Source organism: Protopterus annectens, chromosome 7.part1, assembly GCF_019279795.1.
Source record: "Protopterus annectens isolate FY-2018-M chromosome 7.part1, PAN1.0, whole genome shotgun sequence".
Lineage (NCBI taxonomy): Eukaryota > Metazoa > Chordata > Ceratodontiformes > Protopteridae > Protopterus > Protopterus annectens.
Window position 1 is genome coordinate 429,333,536 of NC_056740.1, and position 20,107 is coordinate 429,353,642.

General features: G+C 41.3%; 1 protein-coding gene across 1 annotated transcript in view; it reads left to right on the top strand.

Moving 5' to 3' along the window:
* Positions 1–20,107, top strand: part of NISCH (nischarin) — a 1,490,316-nt gene that overhangs the window by 941,851 nt on the left and 528,358 nt on the right. Inside the window, exon 12 of the mRNA XM_044078886.1 lies at positions 3,730–3,843. Coding sequence (XP_043934821.1) covers positions 3,730–3,843 — 114 coding nt within the window. The remainder of the gene's footprint in view (positions 1–3,729; positions 3,844–20,107) is intronic.

Consider the following 20,107-nt stretch of genomic DNA (forward strand, 5'->3'; position numbering starts at 1 on the left):
TTATGTAAATAATGGTACTGCATATCCATATGTGGTAAAAAGTTGTCCTGTACACTGTAGATCTTTTTGATTTAAAAAAAAAAAATAATCACAAGTAGGGGCAAAGGCTCCAAGGCCCTTCCCATCACTGCTCTTTCTACTGATAATTATTGCCATCAAAATAAAAAAAAACATTAGATATCGGTACTATCTCTAAAAGAGTTGAAATTCATTAAATTCTATGGGATAAAACTATTTCGTTTTTAAATAAAATCTAACAGATCCAATACCCCTTTGATGTGGAATTTAGGCATATAATGACTCAGGATCCATACTGTAGAGGAATGTATTTTGTTCCACTTGTATATCAGACACTAATTTCAGAAAATGTGTGGCAGCTTTTATTCTTGATTTAACTTCACGTAGTAATGGTTTTAATGCAGACTCTAAAAATACAGGTAGAAGTTCAGTAACATACCCTGAAACAATGGGTCGACCCAGAACACATAGGTAACAAACGCATTTCTTCATGCTGTCTGCACCTGTAATTGCCACATCAGATCAATAGTAGTAACACCTCATTCCATAGATGTATAAAGAAAACTATCAATAATTTTCTTAAAATCTACAGTGTCTATAAATACTTGATTATAAAAAGAAACTTTACTAAGTTGACAAATTGCTTCAGCATGATAAGGTGCTCTGTGCTACAGTCCTACATCTCAGACTTTATCATATTAAATAAAAATATATATATTATGAGACTTAATTTCACACAAAGTATTAAGCTCATCACTGCTCATATTGTAAGAAAAATTCTTAAGTTGAAAGAAGTCGCTTAAAATAGTTTGTTTAAAAATATTCACTACAGAATGAAGAGGAGGAATGAAATCTGATTTCTTAAATTTGTAAGATATCAAATCAGCATTATCAGCCATCTGTGGTCTAGTATGGAGCCAATACTGCAGATTTAACAACCTACAAAATTCACATACTTCCTGTATCGTCTGCATACATTTTGTAAAAGCGTATTACAAAAGTCTAACATTTATTCAATAATGACACTACAGGCTCAGACTATGAACAGTCAGTGGGATTAACATTCAAAACCATCAGTAGCATTTACTGTTGTAACAGCTTGTTGAACTGAACCAGAATTTCATTGTTTACAATGTCTCCTGCCCCCCACATTTGTATCTAAAGGGGTTACATTGCCAACAACAACATTAGATCTCTTGCAACCCGAGAGACATCTACTGAGTCGATGTTTGTATCAGTGGTAGTGGAAAATTCAGGGACCTTCAATATAGATTATTTTTTTTTTATGTCATATACCCCTCTTTTTCATTTTATAACCACCTCTATTACATGGAGTTATTGAGGAGGTATGGGATGAATGAACAAACCTTACGTTCTGTTTCTGGCTTTTCTGTGTGAATGCCATTTCAGTTTGATAGTCATTAAATGTCCCTTCTAAATTGCTTCAATTTTCTAAACTCAGACTTTTTTTTTTTTTTTCAATGATTCAGTTAGTTTCTTATAATCATCAAAAAAGGGTCACAATTACTAGTGCCTCTAAAATGATCAACCACCAAAATGATCCACTGTCTTAGCCATTTCAGATACCAGAACATTTAATTTAGCTATGTCGGTTTCGTAAATATTTATCAAAATTTGTAGAAAAGCCATGAGATGACATTTCAAATAGCCCTCCATTTTGACATGAAATCAGAATCCTCAGTACCAACACTGGGGTCTGAGTATACCGTCAAACTCCGGGGTGCCATACCTTTATCCAGATAAGACTTTTAAGGCTTTAGAATGCACAACAAATGATCACAATTTCTTAGAATTCTTAGTAAAGTTCCAAAATGCCTTCTGAAAATTAACACCAACAAAATGAATCACATATAACATCTAAAGTGCCAGGCACTGCTGCTGAATTAGGAAGCCCAAGTGATAGCATCCTTATTTAAAGGAATTATTGATGTAACATTTTTTATTCACACTGATGATGATGCATTTAGCAGTGAAGCCACAGTCTGCATTTTTAATGGAGTAACCTTATATTAAAGCGTTTTTATTTCTGTGGTGCTGAATTTTGTTTTTCTGTTATACAGATATTGTCCTGATACAAGATCACTCGAGTGGAAAGAGCAGGGTATGCAACTTTTCCATAAGGAATTGGTAGAGTGGGCCCAATCAAGGGGTGCACACTACTCTAAAAAAGCTGTATATTTATAATGAATCTGACACCACCAGTTCTCCAAGCTTGGCGTAGCACTGTGCCAGCTGGACATCGGAGAACTGGATAGCAGCATTGTAAAATTAAGTGGTCCTCCTCCAGGATGGCAGCCACAATCTGTGGCTCTTTTCTCTCCAACCTGCTGTCCTCTGATGCTAGGAGAAGGGGAAGAGAAAACCGGATTATTGGGGAAAAGTCTTTCATGATCCAGGGTGCAAAAAAAACAGAAGCATGCATTTTTTAAGCATGATGCATAATTAATTTTTAATAAAAGTGCTGGAGCACGCATCAGAAAGAGTGACCACAGTTGTTTCTTTGATTTAAATTGTCAAGCTTTGAACTTAACCCTTCAGTGGAAAAGCTTATTTTGAAATTACTAGATATAGCTATTTTTAATGTTTTGCTGTTCAGGTTACTTGTCTGGATGATGCCTTCTTTTTACAGAAGTTGGTGTGAGCTCCAGTTTTAGTCCCCCCCCCCAAAGGAATTTATAGACTTGATTGTATTACTCCTTCCATCACTGCAGAAGGTGTGTTTTAGTTTCTGATGCACTGGCACAGGGCTGGGAAGGACTGGAGTATTACAAGACTAGACATGACATGAAAGGACAGACGTTTCTGTCAAGACAGTAGCGTGAGCCAGTCATGTGGAGTGTTTGGGGTAGTGACTGTTGCTGACCTCTGATGGAGATCTGACACTGACTATTCGTGAGTAGCGTGAGCCAGTCATGTGGAGTGTTTGGGGTAGCGACTGTTGCTGACCCCTGATGGAGATCGGACACCGATTATTCGTGAACCTCGTAGTAAAGTGAAGGAGGAGGAAAGGGCCGACAGCAGCATTAAGGCAGTGGATACCGTTATTTTCTTTTACAACCAGAGTAATTTAATTTGGGTAGAGCACAGCTCTCTAAATGTCAGAAATCTGAAGTATGAAATTCTGAGGCCATGTTTGTGAATCATTTCAAAACAAACTTTTTGATAGCTTTTTTATTGGGTTCTGTGCATGCTGCTATCCTCTTATGTATTACCGTTGCCTTTGAGTTGCTGCTGTTCAGGCTAAAACACACACTGCATGCTTTTGCTTACGATATGTCATTTGAAATTCTGAGACTTTCGTAGTGAGCTTTTCCTGCCATTGTGACTGTACTTGCAGTGATTGTACACTTCTGAATATGCATCATCTCTTGGCAGACAGATTTATGTTCGTTAACTTCAGCTGCGAGCTTTGGAGAATGTATAATTATGTGGTGAGAGCGGACAGTGAGGTGCTCATGTGTCTGCATGAGGATCTGAAGCTGTAGCCATTTGTTATCCCAGGATAACAACACAAGGGAAAATGTTTAGTGAAAAATTGCTGCTTTGGACTTCTGAATTTTTCCCTTTAAAGAGTAGTTATATGCAAGTTAATAATTCGTGATCATGAATTGAAGGATTCCTGATGAATGCTGGATAGTTTGATGGTGTTAACGGTATATGGGAATATTGATTGTAGTTTTTCTGTTTCAGGTGTGCTTAGATAATACAGTTACAACAGAAAAAGAAATGGACACTGTGGCAGTGCTGAAAGCAATTCAGAAATCAAAGGAAACCAAGAACTGGATAAATAATTCAGATAGAAAAGTAAGCAAGCAAGCACAGATGTTGTCATTCATATCAAGGGCGAGCACAAATGTTGGAAGCCTGAACGCATTTTCCCAGTCTTTTAGTGGAAACACTGTATCTTTAAGATTGTTTACAAGCCCAGATATTGTAGATGTTATTGTATTCATTTCAGTTAGGAACTGCTGGTGAATTTCTGCATGTCTTGAAAGTGCATTTATGAACAAAAACTTGCTATACTATCAAAGCGTAGAAGCTGCAGTGGTGAGTAGTTAGCATTTTCGCCTCACAGCAAGAGGTTCTCTGGTTCGATTTTCAGCTGGGGTGTGTTCTGTGTGGAGTCTGCATGTCTTCACTGCATTCACGTGGGTTTCCTTTCGCATTTTAAAGACGTATCTGGAGCATTTCTCCCTGGGCCTCTGCTTAAAATAGGCTCTGTCCTAGTCGAACTTTCACAGTCAACAAATGATAAATAAAATAAATACATTTTTAAGTTATTTTTTTAAGGCATGCTAGTTCCCAAATAACCAAGCTTCTAATGCACCTTCAGATTAAATTCTTTTTGTGCACTAAGCCTTGTGCAGAGGGAGGCAGTTCAGTGCTCACTTCCCTCCCTAAAAAAGCAGTTCAGAGTTGTGTTTCACTGCTGATTTCTTATTCCAGACACAAAACAGAGTGAAATGCTTATTTTCTCTGTAGTAGTGTTATTGTTTTTTGACAAGTTTTCAGTCAGGGCAAGGCTGTTGTATTTACTTGTTTAAAAATATTCATGAATGACTCCAGTTACATCTTGCATCGTATAATGTTACACAGATACATAATAGTCTTCATACAGTACCACTTGCCTTCCGACAACATATAAACTATACAGTGGAATTGATGCCAACAGAGTTTATAATCATCTGGAAGAAAACTCAGTTATGGCAGTAGAACAAAATGGTAATAAAAGCATGTCATATGGAACAAAGGATCATTTGTTGTTAAAGTCATAGTGGAGAACTGTAAAAAGGGGAAGAATCTAAGTATGGTATGGATAGACTCCAAAAAAGCATTTAACATTATCCCACATTCATGGATAAAAGAGTGCTTAAGAATGTATAAGATACACCCTGTACTGATAAACTACATCACAGTGACCATGAAACACTGGCAAACCACTTTGCAGTTAAGCCATGATAAAGGGCAGATTGTTATTCCAGGGATAAAAATCCAAAGGGGGATAGTTGAGAGTGACTGCCTGTCACGGCTGCTCTTTTGCCTTGCTCTTAACCTATTAAGCTGTCTGCTTAATGGGTCTATATTGAATGCTCGAACATTTAAAAGTTCAAGTGTCATATGGCCAGCACCATATGATCGAACATTTAAAAGTTCGAACATCCAAAAAAAAAAAAAAAAAGATAAACTACACAACCTACCTGAACGTTTTAGCAGGGGGCAAGCATTCCTGCACCCCCCCCCACAACACCCCCTCTTTAAATATACCAACTCCAAGATCGCACTACAGTGCAGAAAAGGGAAGCCTTCCTATTCCGCTCTGCATGGAGATCTCTGTTAAACCGTTCAAACTTATCCTTTTCATGTCTTTTAAGAGTGTTATTTGGTCTTGATAAATGTGCAAAAGCAACCTTTAAAGCAGGAAAGCTGCAGCACCAGGAAAACATCAGTTTGGGACAAGAATGTGATATAAAAGAACTCAAGCAAGAGGGAGTGTATAAATATTTGGGAATTGATGAAGAATCAGCAATAAAATATGAACAAATGCGAATAAAACTCAGTAAGGAATATTTTAGATTTGAATTAATCCTGAAAACAGCATTGACATATAGGAGCAAACTAACTTGCTCTTCCTGTCCTAACTTAGTTTTGGAGTACTTGACTGGTCCCAAAAGGTGTTGGATAGATTAGACAGGAAAACAAGGATGATGATTCATGCTCTTCAGATGATTTATAAATATCGGTGCATACCGAGATTATATATTCCCCATTCTGAAAGAGGTATGGGCCTCCCTGAAATTGATTCATGTATAGATCTGCAGTCATGGGACTGCACACACATCTGCTGACCTCACAAGCCCCAAAAATAATGAAAGTTTTGAAACATGAGGAGACTAAATCTAAGATGGCTTCCCTTCTTAATCTAGCAGAAGCGTATCAGGAATGGAAATCAAACCAGAAGTAGATAAAAATAAGGCAGCAACTGAATGTGGCAAAACACAAAAGAAAGAATATAAGGTGAAGGAGCAGATAAGAAGGCAAGAAATGTGGAAGATGCTTAAATATAGTTGCAAGCATAGAAAACTCCTTAGAACAACCTTGATCAGGACTGAATGGAGGAATGGTTAAGGAGAGGCAAATTCAGACCAAAAGATGAAAGGTTAATATTAGTGGCCCAAGATTGCAGACTATGTATGTGTTGGTTTACAAAGTCCATTGAACATGTGGGAGAACCAGACAAATGTAGGTTTTGTAAAGTAGAATTGGAAACAGTTGCACACCTTTTTGCTGGTTGTGACATACTAATGGCAGAAGCACTGTATAGTGAAATGCATAATAATGTGACGAGACTGTTGCACTGGGGATTGTGCAAACATTATAATACTGAAGTAGCTGAAAAACACTAGAAACATTAGCCACAAAGCATCATAGAAAATGATGACGTTTGTATCACATGAGATCACTCATTATTAACAGTTCAAAAGATAGATTCCAGAAAACCATATATATTGTCCATGAAATGAAGACAAACGTAGCATTGATCACTGAAATTGCTACACCCAGTGACTGCAGTGTCTTGCATACTGAGAGATACAAAGTCATAAAATATCAGGATTTACAGGCAGGAATGAGAGCAATGTGGAAGAAAGATGCCCAGACAGTTACTGTAGTAGTAGGAGCAACGGGTCTTATAAAAAAGACTCTACAATCTTATTTAGATAAGTTACCAAAACGTAACTCCATACGAATCGCAGGAGGAATCATTACGGAGCACACTGTGGGTGCTGCGAAGAGCACTTCTGGCTGACATCAAAGATTGAAACAATATGAATTTCATGAACTTTAATCATACTTTGACTTAGGAATGGGGTCCATTCCCATCATGGTATTAGAAACCCAAAAGATTTGGTGAAATTAAAAAGAGAAATACCATTTTAAAAAGGTAACCATAACTTTTTTTTTTATTTTGTACACTAATGTACTGTAAATTCAAGCAGATACCTTTCTATATTGAGGTTCATATGCAAGAACCCAAGTATTGTATGCTCTTTATAGCAAGGTTCTTGTGTGTGAATCACACCGGTGGTGTTCTGGTTCCACTGTTGCAGTCCTCACATTTGGATTATCCCTGCCAGGGTAGCCCTCTGCTGGCCCGAATACCAGTGACTTAGTATTTCTGCGTCAGTTGCTGTCACTTGAGAACTGAAGTCAAGTCATCAGTAGTATAAAGTAAAGCAGGCGACGCCATTACATCAGTCTTTCTTGCCGTGGAGCCCAAAGCAGAAACTGTTCGCACGAGTGCTGGTCGGCTGCTACCTGAGTTTCATCTACCGAACTTGAAGTTGAAGTCTTCTAAAGCTAAGTACCCCATTGGGGATCCTTTTTTGTTGCATTAACCGATGTTAGAAAAAGTTAATAATTGTCTCTCCTGTGGAAAACAAATACCACACCGAGACTTCCACTCTTACTGCGTCACTTCTTTAGGCCCAGACCACAGCATCCCTCGTTGTCGCTTCTGTGCTTTATTCAATGCCAGAACTATCCATCGTCAGGACCTTATTGTAGCCAGATTTTTTCGCTTACAGTCCTTGAATTCCAATATGGTTTCAGTAAGTCATCTGACAACAGATGATCTGAAAAAACGTAAATATAAAGACAGACTGCACAGGTCTATACCTACCGACGATGCTTCCGTTAAGCTAGTCATCATTTCTCCGGTGCTCAGTGAGACCCTTACGCAGCCCCTGATGCCTGCTACTGTTGATTTGCAGGCTGCTACCGAGACCCGTTCGAAGTCTGGTATGCCACAAAACTCTTCTTTGATTAAGGATCCTATGGTCGTCTCAACCTTGGATGGGTCCGGAGCTGCTGAGCAGGCACCATCTTCCGAGGAAGTTCTTCGCACTACTGAATCTCGACACAGACCGACTTCTTTCGCGACTACCATTCTTTCTAAAACTACAAAGTTTCTTAGGCCCAGGATACAAACCACACCCAAGAAACTGGCAACCCGCTGTCAGGCATCTGCTACCTTGCCTCAGTCTCAAATGCTTAAAATGGTGGCAGACCTTATCATGCTGATCAGGGGAAGCCAAGCTTACCCCCTCCAAAAGAAGAGATCTGTCCCCTGTAGTTTTGTCCGAAAAAGAGTCAGATGAATCTGATGCATCTGAATATAAAGACATGCAACCCCTCTCCACTTATGATGATTCTGATGCAGAGGATTCCATTCTTTCAGCCTCACCCCCAGAGGATTATTTTCTTTGAGGAAATCCTGCATACCTTAAGGGAGCATTTCCAGTGGGAGAGTCAGGACTACCCTCACTCTAAAAAGAGACTCAGGGAATTCCTAGATCTTCCACAACACAGACCTTTGCCCCCCCCTCCCCCCCAGTCCTGGATGTTGTGGAGGATGTTTTCTTCGAATCCAGCTTGACACCTGACACCCTTCCTCCTGCTCCTAGAAAACCAGACAGGTACTGTAGAGTCCCTGACTCCCACAAATATCTTTTTAAAAATCTTACAGGTGACCCTGAGGTCATTTCTCAATGGCCAAAGGAATTAAAGCAACCTCTACAAAGAATCCCACCCCCTCGGACAGGGATTCCCGAGCATTGGACAGATGGGGTAAGAAAGTGTACACCTCAACCAGGGAGTTCTACGCCCCACCCCTTTATGGTAAAAACTCACAATGACTCATTTCCTCCACCCCCTCCCTCTGCCCACCTTCACTTACCCCTAGGAGGAAAACTCTCCTTTCACTCAAGCCACCTGGGCCACCATTAACAAGGACCACTGGGTTCTGAACATTGTGTCTCAGGGATACAAATTTTCCTTCCTCGCCCTTCCAAGCCCAAAAGGGTTCCCAGATATACCACCAAATCAGTGGGCAGAGGCTCAAAAGCAAATCCTTTCCCTGCTCTCTGAGGGCAGTAGAGCACGTTCCTGCAGAACAGATAGGCCAAGGTTTCTACTCCAGACTTTTCCTGGTGCCCCATCCTCGAGCTATCCATTCTAAACACCTTCCTGGTGATCCCAAAATTCAAAATGCTCTCGCTCCAGTAGCTGCTACACATGCTCTCCAAGGATGCTTAGCTAGCCACCCTAGATCTAAAAGAGGCCTACCTCCACATTCCTATCAGGAAATCATGCAGGAAATATCTCCGCTTCAGGGCAGGATCTCAACACTTTCAGTTCTCTGCACTTCCTTTTGGCTTATCTTCTGCTCCCAGAGATTTCATAAAATGTCTGGCTCCGGCCATTGCCTTTTGCAGACAAATATTCATATTTACCCATACTTAGATGACTGCCTTATTCAGGCAGACAGCGAGGAGAAGTTGCTCAAGCACCTGGCCTTTGTAAAGACCCTACTAACCTCCTTAGGGTACACAATCAATGAAAAGAAATCAGAACAGGTGCCCACCCAAAGGATAATCTTCCTGGGAGCAAGTCTGGACACAGCTTCCCAGATGGCATACCTTACTCCAGAGAAATAAATTTTCCTGACAGCCTACTTCTCTCAGCTAGCCACCAGGCCCCAGCTAACTGCAAGGAAGATCCTGCAAGCTCTGGGGTTCATGGCATCTTGCATACTACTCATTCCATATGCCAGACTGCATATGAGGAAACTTCAGTGGTACTTAAAGAGCCTTTGGTGCCAACACTCTCAAAACCTGGAAACTCTTCTACCTATAATTCCTTGCCCCTGGAAACTCTTCTACCTATAATTCCTTGCCTCAGAAAAGAATTTCTTTGGTGGGCAACAGCATGCTCCCACAACAAGGGAATGCCTTTCTCCCCACCCCCACTGCCCAGACCCTCACCACAGACGCATCAGACTATGCTTTGGGTGCACACCTGGACGGCAAGTGCATATAGGGCCAATGGAGCCCACAGCGTATCCCCCTGCACATAAGTCAGAAAGAAAGAATGGCTGTACAGCATGCCTTGATAGCTTTCAAGCCCCTTCTCTCTCCAGGGGCTCTTCTGATCAAAACAGACAACACCACTGTGATTTGGTACATCAACAAGCAGGGAGGGACTTACTCCTACCCTCTATGCAGGCTGGCCATGAGCCTATGGCACACAGCCTCTGCCATGCAACTACACCTGTTAGCACAATTCCTACCAGGCTCTCTCAACTCTCTGGCAGACCGGTTAAGCAGAAATCTTCTGGACACACACAGGTGGCACCTCAACAGAAATACCTTCAACCTAATAACTCAGAAATGGGGAACCCCAAAGGTCGACCTATTTGCCTCCCACACCAACCATCAGCTCAGCAATTTCTGCACCAGGGAGCATCACTGTATGGCTTGGAAAGTGGATGCCCTGCCCTTCCCCTGGGTCAATCTATCAGTCTATGCCTTTCCCCCCACTACCGCTCATCCCCAGGGTACTGCTCAAAATAAGGGAGGAAAAACCAAGGACCATTCTTATAGCTCCTGACTGGCCCTGGCAGTACTGGTACCCCTTGCTGTGCAGCCTGTCCCCTCTACCTCCATGGCATCTTCCTCTGATCCCAAACCTCCTGACCCATAGGGAAGGGGAGTTCTTACATCCTCAATTGCAGACGCACAATTTGGCAGCTTGGCTTATTCCCTAACCCCTAACCAATCTGCCAACCTCAGTAAACAGGTTCTGGATGTCATACGTGAGGCCAGACGCCCTAGCACCAGAAAGTCTTATGCTGATAAATGGAAAAGGTTCTGCACCTGGATCTAGGCTAAGGGAGCCAGTATGATATAGCCCTGCCTCCCTTTCATCCTGGATTACTTAGCTGACCTACTACACACTGGCCTCTCTATATCCTCTATAAAGATTCATGCCTCTGCTAATTCTGCTCATTTTCCCACTGAGCAGCCCTTTTCTCACACACTTTGATCAAACAGTTCCTAAGAGGGGCTAGCAACTTGAGGCCACCCAGAAGGGCACCAACACTAGCTTGGGACCTTAACTTTGTATTGGAAAAGCTCACCCTGCCCCCATTCGAATCAGCTTCTTCTGCAGAGCTACAATTTCTCTCCTGGAAGACAGCATTCCTTCTGGCCATCACTTCAGCCAGAAGAGTCTCTGAGCTGCAAGCACTCAGGGCTGTGGAACCCTTCTTCATCTTTCGTGCAGACAGGGTATCCCTCAGAACTAGCCCATCCTTCATGCCCAAGGTGGTGTCCAGTGCTGGCTCTCAACCAACCCATTCATTTGCCCACCTTATTTTCCTAATCCCCAGAACAAGGGTGAAAGCATTCTTCACTCTCTAGATGTGCACAGACCGCTCAGATTCTATCTAGACAGGACTAAATTCTTCAGAAAGTCTAATCAATTGCTGGTTAGCTTTGCTACAGGGGCAGAAGGCAACGCCATCCCCAAACAAACCATTTCCAAATGGGATAGTACACTGCATCCATTTCTGCTACAAACAGCATGGAAAGCCTCCCCCCAAGGGGGTCAGGACACACACCACCAGAACAGCCTGCACCTCTACGGCTTTCCACAGAGGAGTCCCCCACCAGGGACATCCTGGAGGCTGCCACCTGGACATCTGTTCTCACTTTTACCAAGCATTACCACCTACCTCTCTTCTCCAAATCCAGGGCAGGGTTTGCCTCTGCAGTCTTGCAGGGCATCCTAGCAAGCCCCTAGTTTCATTGACTGCCTCCACCCTTTTCCTCCGCTTTGGGAATCAACCCAAATTTGATGACCGCAACAGTGAAACACAAAGAACATAGTACAGTTGTGTACACTTACCATAAATGTAGATGTTCGTGTGCATTCACTGTTGCAGTCCTGGTCCCCGTCCCCCCCTCCATCCCCCCTTTCTTCTCTTTCTCCTTTTATTACCAATCTAACTTGTTCTCCTTGCCGTTCAAGGGACATATTGGTATTTATTTTCCACTGGTGGGGTTTCTCCCACCAGACCCTGGCCTCCTACTTGGGGGCTCCTGACAGTTTAGGGCAAGAAAAACTGATGTAGTGGCATCGGCTGCCTTACTTTATACTTCTGATGACCTGACGTTAGTCCTCAAGTGACAGGAACTGATGCAGAAATACCAAGTCTCTGGTATTCGGGCCAGCCGAGGGCTTCCCTGGCAGGGATAACCGAAATGGTGATGATTGCAAAAGTGAATACACTCTTAACATGTACATTTATGGTACGTGTACACAACTGTACTTTACCAGTCAAACTTGATCTGGAACATGGGCTGCAGTCACCGCAGAAATGCATCAGATACCTACTAACGACATATAAAGCTGAAACATATCGCCAAATTATCCTGCAGCTTTCAAGACTGTTAGACACTTCATGCTACCATAGTTTTTTTTTCTGATTATTAATACAGGTAGTGCATCAGGGAATGTAAAACTTTCCATGTTTTGCAGAGAAGTATGATCAGTTCGCTGATCATAACCTCATGTGCTGTCAAAATGGATTTAAGAAGTGCACATCAGGCTTTGCTGTCATGGGGAATTTCTTGATTCCATTTTACGAACACACAGACATGATTCTGATCAGAGATACAGTATGAATCCTGTGCATATCATCTGTACATTTTGAAGTAGCACAGTCCCTTAGCCTCTGGTACAGGAAAGATGCTAAGCAGTCCCTTAGAGTTTTCATGTGCATGAAAGGGGTAAGAGTTTTGGGTGAGCAGCTTGCTCTCATGACGTGTTTCTGTTAGTTTCCTTCATTTTGGAATCAGCTCTGTTTTCACATTCTCAGATGAATACAATCTTAGGTGTAATAAATTGATCAAGCTGCATGATCTCATTTACTGGGTTATTTGTTACATGTATTCTTCTTTCATTCTTCAGTTATCCATGTAATCCATTTCACACTTGCAAAAGAGGTGGAACCTATCCCAGAACTAGTGGACACAAAGCAGAGAAATTCATTCCAGACATGACACCAGTCTATTGCAGGATACACTTCTATTTTCTTGCACATGACAAAAATACTTGTGGACAGCTTGGGGGATCACAGGTTCACCAGTTGTACATCTTTAGCTCATGAGAGGTAACCAGACACTTGGACTTCTGCAGTCTTGCCAAAATGCCAAGTAATGTGAGGCAGCAACACTGGCCACTACATCACTGTGCCAGTGTATTAAGTTCTTCCTCTAATGTATTTTGTAAATGGGTGGAAAAGTACACATACCTTGTTTTAAGAAAAGTGTGTAGAAATGATTCTTCTCCCAACATAAAAATGTTGACTACCCTCCATGTTTGGCTTCATAGGTCCTCATCAGTGAAGACCTTGGGCTTTCACCCTTTCTTGTGATGCACAAATTGGCACACTTCTGAGAAGTCTCTTGCCACTGTGGTTAGGGACACTTGTCTTCTTCATTCTCATATCATGGCTTAATGCAGTGTGCTTTGGAGGCAGTGCATAGTCCTTGCTTGCTCAGTAGTTTTATGTTAGTTTGGATCTTAATCATAATGTACATCCTTGGAAGGTTTTTGCTTAATGCTTAAATTGGTGAAATGTTCTGAGTCTTCCTGTGGCCATCAGATCCCAAGTATAGAGTCATACACATACTGTTTCGGAGAAGAGCACAGCATGAAGAATTGCCAGCAGGGCCAGGACCTCAGCCTGACCACCTGTAGGGTAAAGTGCAGGAAGTTTAAGGCTTTCATAGGAACTGCAGGTCAACTAAATGAAAAGACCATGTGCCCATTGCCAGATACCACCCTCAGGATGTACTCCTGCCACTTCCAGGAGGGGAAAACATGTCAAGTCAGAGATGAACTTCCAAGTACCCATCCAGTTGTCCGAGTTGGCCTTGAAGAAGGCAACGGTGTCACTCTGCTTAAGATGCAAGTACAGTTTGTTCCAGCGACGGAGCAACCACTGGATATAAACCTGTTTCTGCAATGTTTTATTTATGTTTTTTTTTTTTTTTTAATTAATTTAACCATGTGATCTCACAGGACTCAAGTGTTCCTTTCCAGAAGAGAAGCAGGATCACTGTCTGGTTAAGTGACTTTTTCAGAGTATCACAGTAGGCAAATGGAGGTTGATGGAATTGATCCCTTGACTACAGGAAGCAGCTCATTAACAGCCCAGAGCTGTAATCATCTCCACTAAGTTCTATGTAGTTTATATCCTTGGTTTGCATGTCTGTGCAGCTGTTCATCAAGAAATCCATTAGGGTGGGGTCTTCAGTGGCACTGAATGCCCAGCATCGACTACCAAGCAGAAATTTATATAAAGTATATTATAGGAATTGGACTTGGTTTGTCTTGGTAGCTAAGGGTTTTAGGCCAGTAATCTTTTTTGTTATTGAAAGGTGGCCAGCATGGGGATAGGCAGTAAGTTTCCTCTCATGCTCTGAGGCCAACACCAAATAGGTAGCCGGTTAGTGATCCAGAAGCCACTTCCATCAGATTCTGTCACTTCATTAATATCTGAATTTAGCCAAATCATCAGATTTTGTCCCTTTATTAATCTTTGTCGTTAGCTGAATCACATGCCCTCCCTCTTGATAGGGGACGATCAAGCCTCTTCTTGTCATTAATTCGTGATAGGAGTAGCCCCAGCAGACCACCTTGGGGGAGGGGGGTGTCTTTAACATGCTGACAGTACACTGCCTTCTCTTGTGCCTGGAAAGCACGACTGAGAATTTTGGATACTATGAGCTGCTGAAACCTTAGTTGAAAGATTTCGTAAAACTTTAGGTAAGGAGGCCTGCACCACTCATCTCCCTTGGGCCAGCCATTATCAGGGGACTTTCATAAGGGTGCCCCCTACATTAGATATGTGGGTGCTGTTTAACATCTGTGTGAGCTCCCTTCATAGGTTCACAAATAGACCGTTTGGCAGTACAGCTATCCTGACACAAGGCCCCAAGCAGAGCTCTAGTGACATAGCATCACTTTTGGTGTGCATCCTCCGCAGCCCCATTGTTTGACACCAACACCTGCTTCCATTTGCTATTCATACTGTGTGTTGGGTAAAGACAGAGACTGCCCCTACTTGGAGCTAAGAATAGTAATATGTCTATTTTTTTAATGCTTTTGAGATGGATATGGATAGTGACAACCCTCTTCCTTATAACCCCCTTTTAGATGTCTCTATTCTGTGAAGAAACTTGCCAGTGACACATGGAAAACCCAGATTTGTTCTATTCTGTGTGTCTTGGATCTTGCTACTGCCACAGTTCCTTTGCAGTGGCAACACTGGTTCCATTCACATGACAGAGGGTTTTGGTGATAAGTGGCTACAAAGTCATCACACCCTTGTGGACCTTCTTTTAGTGTCGTGCACTACTGCTGAACAGTTCTCTCCAGTGTCAGTGTGGGGCTTTCCTTCTTCCAGCAGAAAGAATGCACAGGGGATCCTGATGTTGGTGAATTTGGGAGTTTGTGTCATATTCCTGTGATTCATGTGACATGGTCTCCAAAGAAATAGAGCTGCATGTAAACTGTCTGACTTTAGACTGTGTTTATTGCCCTAAGAGCTCTGAAAGTTGAGTTGAGACCAGTATCTCTCCTGCTTTGGTCAAACAGCTGGACTTTGTTGTGGTATGTGGAGAAACAGGGCATCACATGCAAACACCATGTATTCAGAAAGGTGATGCAAGTCTGAGAGTGTGCCAAAGACCAGGGCATCACTTTATCAGCTGTTTATGTCTTTTGATGGATGATTATGTAGCAGATTCTTTAATATGCTGCTTCAGTGCAGTCCTGGAGTTAAGGATTCAGGAGTCCTGTTTGGTCAGGATCATCTGAGAATGGAACATTTCTGGACATCTGACTGTTTTGTGTATGAAAATGTGCTCTCTTCCTTCCTTTTTCATTTAACAAACCAAGGTGGTGTTGGTAGCGGTTTTCTCTCCTCCAGTGGTGGGGGGCTTGTCCTTTGCCACCCATTCCATTTGATTGAATGCTAAGTTCCAGAAATAAGGGCAGAAAGAGTAGAAATCGTCCTCACTGGCCCTTGGGGTGCTTTCTGGCAGACAAGTCCCTGGAGGCACAAGAACCGCTCCTTATTCAGCCCCATGAAATGCCCTTGCAAATGAGTCCACCACTAGGCCTTTCTATCGCTTTGGATCTCGTTTTTGTGATCTTCCAATACTACTTTCAAATGTCAGATTTCAGACTGTTAATTGGAACAGAATCTTCATTTTGGTAAACTGGGTAATTTCCACGTACTTTATTTATTTATTCTGCAAGTAATTTTTGACTAGTTCAACTCAGTTCTGTAGTTGCAGTGCATGTTTCAAGCATCCCTTTCACATCGCAGTGTAGGGGAAGGCAGTATTTATGTCCAGCACTGGGCAGATATGCATTTCTTTAAAACATTTGAATCTCTTTTTTTTTTTTGGCCTTTTACCTTACATAGAAGAAAAAGATGCAGAACAAAAAGCGAAGGAAAGAAAATGTAATAAAATATTTAAAAATTTTTACCCCCCACCCTTATCCTGTGTTTCAATTAATGCATTTTTCCTAAAAATGTGTACATCAGGAAAAAGTTTTACCAACAAGTATTGTAGATATGAATAAGGAAGAATTTGATTCCAGAAACTTAGTAATATATTCTGTAGCCAGCAAGATTGTTTCTTTTTTTAGAGTTATTCTTTATAACAGAATTTCCTCAACTCCAAGCTTCAGGTGGTAAAGGCATTTTTATATCCAGTTTGAAGTGTAGAATATAGTAAGTGGTGGACAGTTCAGAAGTATTTCAAAGCACATCCACCACATATGTAACCACGTGCTTGCTTGACCACAATTATGCCAGGAAACTTTTATTAGAAGCAGATGTCTACTCTGTCTTCTCAACAGCTAAGTCAGCACAATGAAATATTTTTGCTGAATTGTCAGATTTCTAGAAAAGAATATAAGTGAATTGTATTCCTATTGTTTAATATACTTGTTTATTCCACTTATTTGCAAGTCATTTTAGTTAAAATTTGGGATGTATTGATTACTTAAACATTTTGTTAGCAACCTCGTGATGGAATCAGAATTTCCCTTTTTTAAGCAAAGCATGGCTTTTATTATTGTCGAACTCATGAAATTAATCCTAGCCAGAAGACGACTGCAGTGGTTTTATTTTAATTGTAAGAGGTCAAAATAATCAGAAATATGAAAAGGATAGTATATATTTTTTTGTATTATTAAAGCAAGTCATATGTTTTGAAAAACAATTGAAATGATGGAGTAAACTATTAGTTCTTAAGTAGCCAAAATCATGCGACGATGAGGTTAGAAAAAGTATTAAAAAAAAAAAAAAAAGTCTGGTCCATATTCACTGACAGTCTGGTTTGCCAAGTTAAGTATGTGTCCAATAGTGTGAATATTTTGTGCTGCAGATGTATTTATTGATGCAGAGGTGAACAGTCGTACAGTGTCCTAGGCCAGGAGGTTTAAAACTGGCTTGCGAGGTAATAGCCATAAAAGAATCCAGGTTGTTTAGGGGAACAAACACTCCAAAAGAGTATGGACCTATTTTTTTTTTTATTTCAAGTGGTAATCTTACAAATATGGAAGTAATCAATTTAAAATAAAATGATTCAGTCAGCCAGTATTTTCATCATCTGAAGGTTTTGTCTGCCTAGGAATGAAAAACTTGCCAAAGCCGCCTTTTCTGTTGTGTTGTTTCTAATTTGGCTACTGTAATTGTCATCATCATCAACCAACTGTTTACCATTTTCTCCATGGGTTCTGGGTGTTGCATCAATGGTTGCCATCTTTCACAATTCATTGCCACTCTCCTGCCTTCTTTGGTGGCCTTGCCTGACTGTTGCAGGGCTTCTCTCACAAAATTAATCTATCTCTTTGCTGAATGCCCTTGTTCCATTTTTCATCTTCCTGTCTATTCCAAATCGTCTTCACTAGATTGTCTTCTGCTTTGCTCTACTTGTGCTTGAACCATTGTAATCTGTCCTTTGGCTTTCTCTATGCAGGTAGAGCTATTTGGACTTCTGCTCTGATTTTTTTGACTGTCCCACAGTGTGCATCCTTCCACTCATCTCAGGCACTATATCTCCATCACCTCTAGCTTCCTCATCTGCTCTGCAATCACTGCCCAGGTTTCTGTACCATACACTAGTACTGGTCCCACCATTGTTTTACACCTTACTTTTCATCTTCTTTGACATTCTTCTGTCATACACTATCCTTGACACATTGGGCCAGTTGGTTGCAGCCCCACAGATTTCTAGCTTTGACCTCCTCATTCAGGCCTCCCTTCTCTTTAACCACCACACCAAGCCACTCCGAGATACTTGAAGCTGGTAACATGTTCCACTATCTTCCCTTCTAGCTCAATTTTTAGCTTCTTCTGATTTCCCCCATTTGCTGCCATTACAGTTGTCCTACCTGTACTCTGTTTCACCCAGTGTGCCTTCAGCTTTTGCATTACATTCCTGTCATTTCCAGAAGTGCTTGTTCAGTGTCTGGCTGTAATGCCACATGGGGTATATAATAGCAGCTAGGTTAATGTCCCCCCTCCGACTTCTTTGCTAATGCAGTACGTCACCATTATGAACAGCAGTGGGGTCAGAGTTCAACCATGATATGCACCTACTCCCACTGGGAATCCGTCTGTGAGCTTGAAGACTGTTTACTTGTGTTCATGTGGTTATCATTGCTAGTTTATGCATCTTAGCTTTTTAGCATTAAAGCTTTAGTTTATATGGGTTAACTTTATTTTCAATAGTTGGAGTTATTGTTCCCTGTAAGAGAGAAAAATGCTTTAATGTCATTATATTTGTAATGCTGAGTGAGAGCCCATCAGCGTAGACTTAAGTATTTGTATGAAAACTTTGCTGTAGTAGATGGCTGAATATAAGCATCTTATTGAATAAACACAAGGAAAGGGTTTAGCAAAAAATAAAAAAATTAAGTCAGCACCCTTGTCTAGCCCTGTTTTTGTAGATCCATCTTACTTAGTTTGCCATTGATATGTAAAAATAAGCAGTGTAAGCAAATAAAGCAGGGATTAAATTTGTTCCCTTTCTGCTGGAGTCCATTTATTTGGTTTATTTTTACTCTACTGCTGTACCCGGACCACTCCCCTGTTTGTCTCTCAGTTGTAAAGAACAGTGAGTTACTGTTGATTTTTTTTTTGCTGCTGCCTTTCCTGTGTCTTCTACAAATGTCTCACTCCTAACTCCTTCCCCCCCATTTGGGCTGGCCTAGTTCTACCTCCTTTAGCATCTCCACATTGCTGTTTGTTTCAGTGGGAGATGCAAAAGAGCAGCATAGCAATCTCCCCTGTTTTAGTGTTAATGCTGCAAACTTTTTGCTGTTGGTTGTTAACTGCCTCTGCTACTGCCGTGTCTTAATGTGTCAAGAAATTTTTGTTTACATTTTGCTAATCCTGGCTGTTTTCCTGCAGGATTCAGTTTGCTCCCACTCTGCTTCACCTTCGCTGTCCAACATACCACCATTCCCACCCACTGCTGACATCACTTCATTTATACTGGGCCTACCCCCTCCCTATCCAAATTCTGACCTATCACAAGACCCCTAACTCCTCCCACTTGCAGTGACATAACCATTCACAAATAACCAATTATTGCTCTCGCTCCTTTCGACTACATAAACTGCATCTGCCTCATTTGCTCTTCAGAATATTACACATCATATATACTCCTCCATTTCCTTTCTCATTATTGCATAATTAGAAATAACTAGTAAGACAAATCTTCTCCACCTACTTCTCTTCAGTAACTCCACCTCTGCCTCCCTCCACTTCATACCATATACTGCACTTAACGCTTTCCTCTTCTTTATAACCACTGCAATTTCAAATGTTTCTCCAACTATCATGTCCCTTTTTGCTGCTATCATCCTCTCTAACAAACTATCCCTCTGTACTTTCACCTTTGTACACCTCCTCTCCTGCAGTTTACTCAACACCCTTTGAAATCAAAAGTAGCTATACCAATGTATTTCCCTGCCTTTTTGGTCTCACCTTGTCTTTATTTTAATCACAAAATACTCCACTATCACCTTTCTACTCAAAAAAAAAAAAAAAAAAAAAAAATTTCCCCCCCAATTACCCCCCCAAGGTCCACCTTCTTAAAAAACCCCCTTTTAAATACAAACCTTTTTTTTTCCCTTC